The 14953-nt window shown below is 39.3% G+C and overlaps 1 protein-coding gene and 1 long non-coding RNA gene across 2 annotated transcripts in view; one reads left to right on the top strand and one right to left on the bottom strand.

Annotated features, from left to right (window-relative positions):
• The window catches only part of csmd3a (CUB and Sushi multiple domains 3a), a 232042-nt gene that overhangs the window by 19297 nt on the left and 197792 nt on the right, over positions 1–14953 (bottom strand). The window contains 3 exon segments of the mRNA XM_046833559.1: positions 8921–9100; positions 11374–11550; positions 12634–12816. Of these exon segments, the coding sequence (XP_046689515.1) occupies positions 8921–9100; positions 11374–11550; positions 12634–12816 (540 nt within the window).
• LOC124375339 lies at positions 9915–12755 on the top strand. Its single transcript, XR_006923679.1, has 3 exons — positions 9915–10164; positions 11801–11955; positions 12627–12755. It is a non-coding gene; the product is annotated as an uncharacterized LOC124375339 (long non-coding RNA).

Raw genomic sequence — 14953 nt, 5'->3', positions numbered from 1 at the left:
GGTAGCAGCTGAGTGTGAGCCAAACATGAATAATTCATGAGTTGTTTTGACGAGCAAGTGTCCCAATAAAAAGAAAAGAACGAAAAAAGTTAATCAAACCCCTGAATCATGACACTCCTCCATACGCTCTGCACTGTAAACAGCCGTGGCCCGTTTAACACGCCAGCGTGCTGAGTTTCACCACATCAGCCTCCCTTCAATATGTAATTACATCTCTCTTTCTCTCTCTCTTTCTCTTCACACCGCCGTATTTCAGATCGCGCTCTTAAACCAGCGGCTTGCTGCTAAATAAAGCCGTGTTCAGTGAATCGCTGGGCTTCAAAACTGTACAGTTGCACATCTGATCCAAGGGCCTCTAAGCTGAGATCTCTGGCATTACGGGAAGACAGAAGATCTATGGGTTCTCCTGCAGAGCTCTTGGGTTATGACAGCGATGCTCCGGTAAACATCAGACAGCAGGACCGAGCCGATAACAACGGGGTCGAGGAGATTCAGAGCAGCAGATGTGGAGTCAGACAGGCTGGAGATCTATTGTTTCGCCAAATGCGTTCGTGGGAAAAAGGAAATTCGTTCGCGGTACGTTAGACGACAAACTGCTTACTGGAAACTTCAACACATGACAATTGCTTGTGCGAGAAATTGTGTTGCGTTCGCACACAAACCGAAGTCGAAACCATCAAGGATCTACTGCATCCAAAGACCTTACAGTTCGACTGATCGATAATCCACACCGATAGTTTTTCCAGGTCGCGCTATACAAAACAAGAGCGACATCTAGAGGTGAATCCCTGACGCCACGTGCTGTTTGTTTTTATTCGTGAAACTGTATACCAAACAGAAATAATGTAATATCTTAGCAGCTGCTTGGTGTACCGTCATCTAATCCACAGTCAGGGATGGGCAGTATTTATGATACATGTATTTCAAATACAGATTTTAAATCTAAAATAAATAACGAACATACGATTTTGTGATTTGTATTTGAGAGGGTTGATGAAAATGGCTTCATATTTTGCATCAAAATACTTTGTGTTTGGTATTTTTGTTTATAGCTGCTATAATGTAATTATTAACAGGAATAAAAAAAAAAAAGCATTAAATGTAGCTCTAATAGGATAAAGAGGACGCCCAATGTCTCAATGTGTAAGCAATGTCAAAGTAATCAAAATATTGTGGTTAAAGCGCAATAAAGCATTTCAGGGACATGCCATTGTGAAAATTCCTACGATGAAGGTTATTTATTTATTTATTTATTTATTTGAATATCTTATTTATTCCGCAGAGAAATTGCTATTTCTTCACATATCTCAGCAATGTTCCGAAGCAGGGGTCAGAGCGAAGGGTCAGCCATGATACAGCCCCCCTGGAGCACAGAGGGTTAAGGGCCTTGCTCAAGGGCCCCAAGAGAGATTGGCAATACAGGGGCCCTGTATTTCTTTTTATACATATTATATTTGATCAAAGAATAAAACTGTGTTTAAATAAATATAATAGTAATATAATTAAATGATAAAAAAAAGAAAGATGTGTGTTTAATAGTCTGGTAGCTGATTATAATGGTGCGGTCGTTAGGTCCCGGGTAATGAGGTTAATAAGTTTGGCCTTGATATCCTGCTGGCGCAATATTATGACATTAAAATTCAGATGCTCACAATTAAAGTTTGGGTGAAACGGCGCGGCCTCCATTCGAAAAATGGGGAACTCGGTGTAGTCTCAGTAAAATCTTTTGGGCAAAGAAGCCACACATTTGTTTAGGATGCCTTCAGATGTGGTAGGATCACATTTTCCTTTTATTCAAACATAAAGACAGCTCCATGTGGTGGAGTGGAAGATCTTCTGATATAGAGCTCCAACCCTATTGAACACATTTGGGATGAATGTGAATGCTGACTGCATCCTTGTAACTGAATGAATCTCCACAAAATGTCATTACATTTACGCTTTCATCCAGAGAGTCTAACATTTATCTCATTTAACAGTTGAGGGTTGAGGGCCTTGCTCAAGGGCCCATCAGTGGCAGCTTAATCATGCTGGGATTTGAACTCATGACCTTATAATTTTGAGATCCAACATCTTAATCACAGATGTTCCACCTAATTATGGGGGTAGGAAAGGGGTGGAAAATCTGTGATTAAGATGACTCCCAGAAGAGTGGATATTATTATTTACTATTCGTGGAGAGAATATACAAATCATATAGTCGTTATATGTTGTGGAACTGTACCGATGTAAGATTGTATAGAGAATCCCTGCATCAGAAGAAAAACCGCTCGAAATTTGGTAAAAAAAAAACAAAACAATAAAATAAAACAGCAATAAAGTAATTCCAGGACGCAGGAGGATCTTTTACCTGGATGAAGTGAATAAAGAGCAATCTGGCTGCAGTAGGATGTAGATCTGGCAGGTAGGAGAGCGTGGCCTATTCTTTTTGGGCCAAATAACCGTGTGTGTGTGTGTGTGTGTGTGTGTGTGTGTGTGTGTGTGTGTGTGTGTGTGTGTGTTTAAACCACGGTGGCTGTTTGGCATGTGTCACACGTAGCACGTCTCTTAACTCTCAGTCCCGCAGGCTACGTGTCGCGCAGGAGCCACACAGGAACGAGAGCATCTCTGCCCCCTGTCTCGCCACACGAACGTTTCTTTTCTCACGCAAATTTCGAACCAGTTTCGATTTTATTTATATTTTCTTATTGTGAGCTGTTTGTGAGACCAGGTTTTTTTAAGGGGATGTGAGGAAAGAGGGGATAAAATTAGCACAAAGACGCCATATTGAATTTCTGGACTGATTTTGAGACCTGATGTGTCATGGTTATATGTGAGGCTCATAACTGACACATACAAAAGAATTAAGTACAGATTTAAAAAAAATGAAAAAAAAAATTGATTCGTAGTTATAATACGTGATATGGTCAAAAGTATTGGGACACCGACTTATGTGGTTCTTTAACAAACGATTGTACAGGATGTCTTTGGATGCTCTGGCATTAAATTTCCCCTTTACCTGAACCCAAACCTGTTCCAGCATGACAATGCCCATGTACGCATTTGAGCACTCTGTTTTAGCTTGGAGTCTAATCTCACACAGGTCAGTGGACACTGACAGCTTTTAGTCTTTTAGGTAGACTTTCAGAAGAGAAAAGAAAAAAAAAAAACAAGATAAAATGCAAGGAAAGAGAAAAAAGAGGCCATTACTCAAAACAACTAGAAGCATAAAGGCTCTATATTCTGACTAAACTCTGAGCATCAGACTCGGAAGGAAGTGATGAAATGATGAAAATATTTTTCTTTATCACAGCATGAATGAACTGTTACTATAGAAACGATAACGTATTACAACAAATGCATGAAAATTCTGACTAATCAGAATAAAGGACTGGTAGGAAATAAAGGAAACTAAAAAAGGGCTTGCAGTAAAATGAACAGAAAAGTAAACTAAATTGTTGTCCAGTTGTTTCTCTGTTGTGTAATTGAACTCTGTTTATGAGGTTGACCTGAAGTTTACACACAGTGTAATAACGATTCTTCACAATTTATTGAAACGTTTTTTGAAATTTATGGCCGTTAATTCAATTGTCTTATGTAAGTTAACGATTTTCATCAATGCCAGTGAAGCGTCACTTGAACCTGAACCCCTGATCATTCAGCAGCTTGGGGTTAAAGTGTGTGGGAGAGAAAAGCTGTTCACTTCACAACACAAAACCTACGCACCATCGCTAAATCACCACAAAAATACAGTTTGCTCTGTTTAGTTTTCCTCAAGGCTGTATACTTTTTAAATTAGAAAGATGGATGGATGGATGGATAGATAGATGGATGGATAGATAGATAGATGGATGGATGTTTGGATTGCTTATTTGAAGGATAATTCAATGGTGATTGGAATGCAAATGATGGATTGATGGATGGATGGATAGATGGATGATGGAATGGTGGATGGATGATTGGATGGTGGGATAGATGAATTTGATAGATAGGTGTTTGGATTGATTATTGGAAGGAGGATTGAATGATGGTTGGATGACAAATGGATGCTGGATGGATTGAGAGATGGATGATAAAATCTTGGATGTAGGATAACTATGTTTCTAGATCAATGATTAAATGTTGGATGGATGATTGGATGGATTGATGATTGGAAGGATAATTGAATGGTGGTTGGATGATGAATGGAACACATGATTGGATGAATATATCAATTTATGTATGCATGGATGGGCGTATAGCTGGTTAGACAGGTGAATGAATGGGCAAACTGATAGATGGATAAATGAAAGGACAGACAGACAGACAGACAGACAGACAGACAGACAGACAGACAGATAGATAGATATACATTTTCAACTTCCAAATATTTTAAGTGACTTTATATCCATTTTCATTTTAGCTTTCAGATAATCAACAGACTTGAAATACGAGGCTGGAGAATTCCCTTAAATGACATGGGTTCAGTGAATTTTTTTTTTTCGCATATCCCAGCGATATTCGGAAGCAATGATACAGCGCCCCTCGAGCACAGAAGGTTAAGGGCCTTGTTCAAGGGCCCCAAAAGTGGCAGCTTGGCGACACAAGAGCTTGAACTTCTGACCTTCTGATCAGCAGCTTCCACCTTCTGTATATATTGGATGGTGATTGGATGATGATTAGATGGACAATTGGATGGTGAATGGGTGATTGGATGGTGGATAAATAGTGAATAAATGGGTGGATGGATTGTTGGCTAAACCATTAATAAATCATTGCATGGACAGATTTCTACCAGAATGGTGCCTGGAAATAGATGAATAAATAAACAAAGGTGCCAATAATTTGGCATTTTGGCAAAGTTATATTTTTAACAAAGCTTTATTAGGTTCTGTTGGAATTGACAAAATATTCTTCCAAAACATTGTTATGAAATTCCGAGCAGCTCTAATAATCCGTCACCACAGCGTTTTCTGTGACTTTCAGTTCCAACAATACGGCGTTCTGAAACGAATCAGCGATCTTGGTGCCTGTGCAGAAGTCATTTTGGTTCCTAGTATGATCACAGGGGCTGATAAACGCGCTAAACAAATACCCCTGCGTTCAAATATACGCAGCCTCGTTTATTTACAATGTGGCTTTATTCTCATATTAATAAGACGATGCAATCTTACAAGCAGCAAAACAATGAGCTCTTACTGCTGCCGCATCTGCTGTCAATTACATTCACGGGGAATCTTTTATTATTATTTTTTCACTGGCAAATTTATTAGTCATTACAGAGCTCTCCGTATTTGTAGCTGGGTCATGACAGAGGGAGTTAGGTCATGCGTAACAAACCAATTCTGTTTATTTCCTTACCTCTCGAAAGACCAGGCATGAAAACGATGTTGGTTTCATGTAGAATCGAGCCTTATTAAATCCACTTTAAACTAAAAGGGATGAATTTTCATGGGTGGCCATGATCCTAAAAAATGCAGCATTCTGCTGAAGAAGAGCAGTTGCTCTGAAGAAGCAATGGTTCAGAATCAGGGTTTTTGCAGATGCTTTAAAGCGTGCAAGCCAAAGAAGGATAAAATGGCATTATTAGAGTCACTTGAATTCACACACGGAATTAAGAAGCGTAAAATTCCATGGACTCTTGAAACCTTTTCAAGACCCCGATTTTTCTTTTCAAACACAGCAGTTCAAACCATTACTGAAAATATGAGCATTCCAAATTAAGGACCAAAAAAGCGTCAAAGCCAGTCCTTAGGATTTATAATTACACATCTAAATGAGTGTAGATTTCACCCATCAAGAAAAATACAACAGGTAGAGTTCTGATTGTTACATTTTGAAGAAATGCTCAGACAAAGGTCAGAGAAAATGTTTAAATGTGGGTGGATGGATGGGTGAAAGATTGATGCATAAAAGGGTGGAAGGATGTGTGGGTAAAAGGTTGATGCATGAAAGGATGGCTGGATAGGTGAAAGGTCGATGCATAAAAGGATGGATGGATGGAAAGGTGAAAGGTTGATGTATAAACGGATGGATGGGTGGGTGGAAGTGTGTACAGCAACCAGCAGCCATTGTAAAGCCCACCTTCCCAATCAGAGAGCGGGGAATATATAAATAAATGCAAATATGAATCAATGTATAAATAGAGATAGGAAGCCCGTCGTGCTGTATGGGTCATTTGGGTAAATGGGTAGATGTTTGGATAAAGAGGTGGAAGAATTGGTTACTAGAATGAATCTTGAAACTAAAGGATGGTGTGAGCATAATTTGTTAAATTAATTTAGTGAGTTTCAGTAAACAAGAGAAAAACAAAGGAATAGTTTTCTATCAGAGAGTAAAGAAAGGGTGGCTGGATGGATGGATGGATGGATGGATGGATGGATGGATGGATGGATGGATGATTAGATGTGTGATTGGAAGGATGATTGGATGGTGAATGGATGATTGAATTGATAGAATGGTGAATGAATTATTGGATGATGAATAGATGGTGGATAGATGGATGTATGGAATGTGGATATATGAAAAAATGGGTGGAGAAATGATTGGATGGGTAGATGATTGGATGGGGGATCAGGTGAACTATATGATTAATGGATCATTGGATACATTTTTGAATGGATGGATGATTAATGACAAATGGATGATTGGATGAATTGATGATTAAAATGTAGATAGATGGTGGATTGATGATTGGATAGATGATTGGATGGTGAATGGATGACTGGATGGTGTATGGATAGATGATTGGATGCTGAATAACTGAATGTATGGTTATTGGATGGATGATTAACTGGGTGAATGGAATGTGAATAGAGGGTGAATACATTTTATATGAATGAATGGAATGGATGGATGATTGGATTGTGGACTGGATGATAATTGGACCATTGACTAGATTATGGGATAGATGAATGGATGATTCAATGGATGGATGGATGGATTGCTGGTAAATCCATGAATAAATGCTTGCATGAACAGATGGCTCCCAGAATGATGACTGAAAAAAGAAAGAAAGAGAGAGAGAGAGAGAGAGAGAGAGAGAGAGAGAGAGAGAGAGAGAGAGAGAGAGAGAAAGAGATGAATAAATTGATGTATAGATGTCTATCCTGATGAAAGGATAATTGGCTTTTACTAACCAACAGAGAAACAAATCCTTCTTTTCTACTCAGAGAGCAGGGAATAGACAGACAGATGGATAGATGGATGGATAGAAAGATTGTGTAGGAAGGTTCATGAAGAGAGATGCATTGCAAGTGGATAATCTTCTTGATTGATGGGATCTTGACTTATTGTTCGTGCAGAAAATGACTTAATCTGAGTTTATATATCCAAACAATATTTATGATCATAAAAGCCCAAAGCAGGTTCCTGTGCTTGGGGCTGCTTCTGTTGGCAGGTGTGTGTGTGCACAGATGGAGTGTAAATAAGAGATGGAGGGAATGTGATGGGAGAATAAAATTGCATTTTTTTTTGGCTTCCTGTTTACAGAGAGCGGTCATTTATAACCCTTATTTCCTCGATATGATGTCGAAAATGAGATGTACCCAAACAGCTCTCAGTGGTGTAACTTGGAGTGCAACTAACGATGAATGAGATGCAGAAGGGCGTGTACAGGTACGCTAATGATGAGAAATGAGGAACAGGTAAACATAAGGCAGGGAAAAAGAACTTCTGAGGATAAAGGGCTAGAACAGGAGGTGATTGCAGAAACGAAACAAAGGAACACAGTGTTGACAAAAAGCACAAGAGAGCGATTCTGTGATATCATTAGAAAATGTGTATCCAGACACACACACACACACACAAAATATTTTCACAGTTTGACCTGAAGAGAAAATATGAATCTGTATTTGCTGCTTGTCAGTTTTTTGTACAAAAGGAAGGAGTGATGGGGAAGAACATCTCGGATGCATCACATTGAAAAATGGCGCAACTTGGCAAATGGTGTGGACGATTCCTGAGTGCTGAATCAGATAGAAATATTGTGGCTGAAAGCCACAAGAAATCATCGGTCGTTTTGCTAAGCAAGAGTTTGGAGAAGACAGACAGGGGAGTTTCTCTTATTTATTTATGAAGCCTCGGTCGGTGAAATAGATGCACGGAATAAGTCTTGCCATTTGATGATTTATCAGAGCTGCTCTGCACTGAAACAATGACCCGCTTTTCAATCCGTCCTGTCTTGGCAAGCGTCTGGGTTTCAGGGCCATGCAGCCTTCCTGAAATCCCTCAGAATGGCAATTCCGAGCAGAAGGACGGCAGGACGGCTCGGGATTGACTCTGGAAAACCCAGTTCTACACAGACCGTAGAGCTTAGCAGCATCGAGTGAAGATGTTTCAGTGCTTCTCCAAGCGTGAAACATCACACCGATCCTCTCAAAATGTGTCTTTAGGATTTAAAGGATCGCCTTGACTTACTACTTCTAATATCAATACGAGGATGATTTCCTTTTACAGCATGGGCTGAAGGTTTTATTACCATCTCATCCCACAGCAATTTCCCAATGCTAATTTGACAGAAGTATTTTTAGACATCTATAATTACATTCAGGACTCGTTCATGCACTGTGAAGGCAAATCACAAACTGTAAGGGATATAAGTTACGGCTTATTTTTGACTGTTCCAAACCTCTGACACTAAAAACTCTTTCTCCTGACCCTAACCTTAACCCACTGTCAGGCTGTCAGTCAGTCTTTTGTCACTTGTCTTTTGGTCGAACTGTCCGTCTTTGTTAGTCGTTTAAAATGTCTGTTGGTCCTTATTTTTGTTGGCCATTCTGGCTTTCATTCGGCCTGGCTGACTTGCTCATCAGGAATAAACTCACATAATTCCCTTTAAAGCTGAAGTTCTGTAAAGCTGCTTTGAGACATTGTCCATTGTGGAAAGCACTAAAGAATAAACTTGAACTTGACTGACAAATCTTCCTATTTATCTGTTGATCAGTATTATACATGGTCTTACCTTGGCAGGTGGGTAAGGTGCCACTCCAGGTTCCATTGTGGGTACAGGTCCGAATGCTGATGCTGGTGTTCTCCAACAGAAACCCTGGCTGGCATGTGTAGGTGACGTTCTGGCCAACGGTGAAGATCTCGCCGAAACGCAGCCCGTTGGCTGGGATGCCAGGATCACCGCAGCTTATTACTGTTAAACAGGGACGAATCATTAGCGGTGCTGGATTTTTCATTGTGGATTAATAAAAAAATGTATATATATATATACATTAAGAGAAGGCAGATTTTTTTTCCCCAGAATGATCTAGATTTCATTTTCTTCTGAAATGGTAAAATGACCAATTTCCAATTTTTAGGAAAGCTGGGGTTGTTGGGGCCAGCGGAGTTTTAACATTCCATAATTGGCAGGTTGAAACAAAAATATTGTAGAAAAATATCTACTTAAGATCAATGAAGAACTCAAGTGATGTAGCTGAGGCTGAGGAACTGTCAGTGCATTTCTTAGCATTTCTTCATCTGGATTTTTCCCTCCTGTTTCAATGGGCCTATTAAAAATCTCTTTTGGTTTAGAACACACCCACATTTGCTTTTATTCGAAATACTAATACTAATCATTAGAGTGCTATAAAGATACAATTGTACCCAAAAAGTATTGATTAAAAAAATCTGTAAAACATCTTCATTTCCGCCCGTAGTTTCTTCATTCGATCGACATCATAATTCGACATCACGTTTTACATTCTCCGACGTGAGCTACGAAATCCTCATAACATTCTGTTCATCCTACGTTCATTTTACCTTGCGTCATGTGCTAATGAAGGTCAGAGCAGTTCATGAGAATTCAACTTCTGAGACGTTTTTGATAAGTCGCTATATTGACCCTTGTGTCATATTGTTCTTTTTTCTCCTTCCTGTCCGTCCGTCACTCCACTCCCTCAACACCCCCCCCTCCCTCTAATGACCTGATTGTATTCTCCTTGCTCGTTTATTAATCATATCCTGTGCGCTGGCTCATCACATTATTCACATATTTGTAAGATGAAACTTTCATTAGCATGCTATTAACGAACCCATCTGTTCACGGAAGCCGCTCACAGCCTGACTTTATAAGCAGCTTCGCTTGTGTACACCGAGCTAAACGGTCGCATGCTGATCGATAATTAATACGGGAAACACAGCTTCATTTGGGTAGAAGCGCCTCCGATATTCGACTGATACCTACACTAATGACTGCTGCCTTCTTTCCACTTTCAGGTAAAATTCCTCCATCCAAAATCTCCACCCTCGTTCAATCCCTTTTTCCTTTAAAATGCCCTCTTTCTCGTCTTACTAACTAATCTGTACCACTGACCTCCAGAGCACCAGAGGGCGCCCGGTCCCGTTCTGCGACTCTGTAATGGAGAGCTTTCGTAGCCAAACCGCGTCCATTAGCGAACGCGGGCGTGCACTTTATCGCTCCCCGGCTCACGTCCGGCATTAATCTCTTCACTTCTCATCCACTAACAAAGTGCATTGCATCATGGGAGGTGCGCTAATGCCGGTGAAGTGGCCTATTGAAATTCACCGTGGCCGCGCTCTTCATTAGTTTGTCTCGACGCCAACATCAATCTCGCATTACGCGATGGTCAGAGATTGAGCGCGCATGTCAGGCCGTCCGGCTATTACGCAGGGCAAAGCGGGCAATAAATTACCTTTTATTAAAGGAGGCTTGTGCAAAATATGCCGCACTAAATTACCTGAGTTCTGCAGTGCCATTAATTATGCTCAGACTGACTGTAGGTGATTTAAACCGGTAACATTTATACTCTATCTATCTATCTATCTATCTATCTATCTATCTATCTATCTATCTATCTATCTATCTATCTATCTATCTTAACAAAAGTTTGTGGACACCTGACACGTCCTTTTCCATACTGCATTCCACATCAGTCTCCATTTCCTGTGATAATAAGCTCCATTCTTCTGGGAAGATGTTGCACTAGTGGAGTGGAGATTTGAGAAGAAGGTGTTGGTAAAGTCAGGTACTGGAGTGAAGTCAGCATTCACATTGATCCCAAAGGTGTTCAATAGTGTTGGAGCTCTATAGCAGGAGATCTTCCACATACATTCCAACCCATGTAAAGCAGATCTTCATGTAGCTTTATACACAGGGTCATCGTCATGCTGGAACAGGTTTGGATCTCGTGGTTCAAGTGAAGAGAAAAATTCTATACAATCGTGTGTGGCAACATTTTGATGAAGAACCACATACCCCATATTTCTGCTATATAAATATGTATATATTCATGAATGGATCCATGTTTCCGCTGATCAGAGATCGATGCTAAAACCACACATTAAATTATTGCTAATATTTTGCACTGCATTTGTCATTAGCTAACAGGTAATGAATTCTTGCTGGAAGCAGGGAATTCTGGGTAAGAGGTACGGGATGATTCAATCACACACAAACACGCTCACGTGTGCAGTTGGGTTCAGAGCCGGACCAGGTGGCGTTGGGAAGGCAGACTCGCGATGGCGTCCCGGAGAGTCGATAACCATCAGAGCAGGAGTAAACAACAGAATGAGAGAACGACGTGGAGTTCACACGAGAGACACGACCGTTAGCAGGAGTGCCGGGGTTTCCACACTGAATCGCTAGAAAGAAAAGAAAGAAAGAAAATAATCTGGCTTATGTAAAATATCATTTTCACTACATTGTGTGTTTGTGACAGATAATAATAATTAATAATATAATAATTTGAGAAAGTTGGGTTCAGCAGTTCATTTATTTATACACCATACATCCCTGACGTCACTGTTTAGTCAAAACTGGTGTCTCTATCGTCTTTTTTTCACCTCTGGTCATTAACAGGAGTCCAGTGTTTTCGCCTTTTCTCCCTCTCAGCTTCAGCGGTTAAGACTACGGATCGAAAGGTCACGAGTTCAGAACTCATCCCCACCAAGCTGATTCTCTGGAGCAGGACCCTTGACCCTCAATTACTTAGCTGAATCCTGTCTCAATTGGAAGATGCTCTGGTTCAGAGCCGAGGACGAATCAGTGTAAGATGTCTTTTTTTTTTTTTTTTTTTATTTAGGTGAGTTTTGGATTTCTATATTTTATTTCTTTAATTGTATTTTTTTTTTGCATAATAGTGCTTATTGCACAAATAAAAAATTGCAATAACCTTTGCTTTATTTTTATTTATTTTATGAATATTTGATTAGATTTCATTTATTTGATTGATTAATTTTTTTTTAATTTCTACTTTACTTTTACGTAAAAAAAAAAAATTAATAAAAAATTACAAATGAAAGCTTCGGTCACCAAAACAAAATCTTCATAAGAACAAACATACTTTGCAATAAAACTCTTTCAGACTGTAATTATACACAGGAAATAAAGCAGGAATTCTTTTTCACTATTTGTTTGATACCAGAGCGAAAAACAATAGTACTCTGCTCTCTGCTCAAGGTTCGATTATTTTGTGCTATTTCGAAACCGTGGCCTGTTTCTGCTCGCCAACAAAGGAATCGGTTTTAATGCTCTGGAGCAGAAAGTTTCCTTAAAGATGTAATTTTTACCCAAAATGCATTTTTAATTGAAGGAATATCAACTCGCACTGTGTATGCATTACATATACACACTGTATATATCAGATATATAATGTATTTGTGTGTATGTGTGTGTGTGTGTGTGTGTGTGTGTGTGTGTGTGTGTGTGTGTGGACAAGGTCTTACGTTTGCAGGTGGGCTGTTTTCCTGACCAGGTGCCGTTGGGGAAGCAGATGCGCTCGGCCGAACCGTACAGCGTGTGTCCCGTGGCGCAGGTGAAGCGAACTTTAACACGCTGATGAAAGGTTCCTTCTTCACGTGTGGCGTGAGCAGGGGTTCCTGGGTCACCGCACTCACCGGCTACCTCACCTACACACACACACACACACACACACACGTTGCCTTAAGCATTCATCATACAGACATGTGGATTTTATATCATATACAGTGTTTTAAGAACGACCTTCATGCACTCGTCTCTCTTTCAAGGCATGTTTGTGTTACAGAGAGAATGTAATGCTTAATTTTGGCCTGTATATACACACACACACACACACACACACACACACACACACACACACACACACACACACAACTGGAGAATCTTTTATGTCAAAAATATGACTGCCTTTTCCTGTATGCTGGCTGTTTTTGATAAGTTGAATGTAAAATAGATGCTCTATAAGTACATTATTATTGTTATTTGTATTCTTTTTATTATTATTATGACGATGGCATAATTACTGGTTAAAAATCTTAAAAAATATTATTATGAGTCTTTTCCAATAAGGTTAAATTTGATCCTACATTTGTCCACTGTACTGTATACAATACTGTACAATATTTAACTAAAAGACTGTGCTCAGTTCCAACTATTCCCTCTTCGACAAATTCTTATCGAGGGTGCCAATAAATCCGGATGTAAACAAGCATCATGAGATTTAATATACATTTTGATTAAATGCCTATTAGAAGAAATTGACGTCTTTCTCCGTGATCTAGAAAGCGAAAACTCGGTCGCTCTGTTGCTTGAGGGGTTCGGGCAGAGCCGCTGCTTTGCTTGTTAGGAATCCAGTCTCGGATGAATTGCCTGTCTGGGCAGAAATCTCGGAGGAATTCTGCCCCCCCAAACATTCCTGCCTTCCTACACGGGCTGCCTGCTGGGAATCAAACGAGGGAGCGATACTTTTGTTCATATATCGTCATCTGATTTATTTTTACACATATTTACTTCTACATTTTGCTAAAACACTTCCAGACTGCACTTAATTACATTTCATATATGGATTTATGACTGTTTTTGAAAGCGACGTCCCCTGGTAATAAAACAAGAAAACTTATTTACACTCGAAGCAAATAGGACAAATTGTACATGAGGAGGATTGTTGATATCGTCAAAGAGTTTTTTGCTGTTTATAAGGAATATGTGAAGGATGTCATATTCATACAGTTGGAGTTTCACATGGAGATGATTTTGTTCATCAAGGCTGTAAAAAGTGATTTTTTTAGTCAAGTTTCCTGTCAGACCAAAACCAAATATTTATTTGGGGGTCATATTTTTTTAAATGACCACACGCTCTCAGATTACGACAACCTTTTAGTGCCACATAAAAAAAAAAAAAAATCCAAGAGAATAAAGTCGTAGCAATGCGAGAAAAAAGTCAAAATATTTTGAGAATAAAGTCGAAATATTCTAAAAAATAAAGTCAAAATTCCGAGCGTGAAGTCGAAATATTTTGAGGATGAAGTTGAAATTACGAGAATAAAGTAGAGAATATTTTGAGAATAAAGTCGGAATTACGAGAATAAAGTTGAAACATTTTGAGAATAAAATCGAAATATCCAAAAAAATAAAGTGGAAATGAGAGTAAAGTCTAAATATTCCTAAAATAAAGTCAAAATATACTAAAAAGTCGGAATTATGACTTTTCCCATATTTAGTATATATTTATTTAGAGAATAAATTTGAAATTATGAGAATAAAGTTGAGAATTAAGTCTAATTTTATCCTCGTATTGCTACGACTTTAATCTCGTAATCTTTATTTTTTTAACATGACACTAAAACTCTGTTATATTTGATGAAGTCTGTTAGTGAAGAATAGTCTGCTTGTGAAATTCCATCGGATTTCTCCTTGCACACGTCCATCGTCAAAAATCCCCATACTCATTAAATCATCAGGAGACCATAATTAAATAACAAACCGTATCATCTGCGTTCAGATCAAGTCACTGGATTGGTCACAAAAGAGCCTCCTTTTTTTATTTTTCAGAAATGACACTGTGATAAACACCAGGCCAGTAATTATCATCCTCGTACCACCAATCATCTCTGTAAAGCAGAAATCGGGACGCAGCAGGCAGGAAATCAGTCATCATGCTCACATGACCCACATAAACTCCTGACGTTCAGGCTCTCGCAGGATCCGAGGCTCATGCACTTCACACGCAGGACAGGAATGTGGCCTGTAATTAATTTGTAAGTGCTGCAGGAGCTGCAGCAGCGT

This window comes from Silurus meridionalis, chromosome 21, assembly GCF_014805685.1.
Source record: "Silurus meridionalis isolate SWU-2019-XX chromosome 21, ASM1480568v1, whole genome shotgun sequence".
Classification (NCBI taxonomy): domain Eukaryota; kingdom Metazoa; phylum Chordata; class Actinopteri; order Siluriformes; family Siluridae; genus Silurus; species Silurus meridionalis.
The sequence above is the reverse complement of the archived record's forward strand: the minus strand, read 5'-3'. Positions and strand labels throughout refer to the sequence as shown.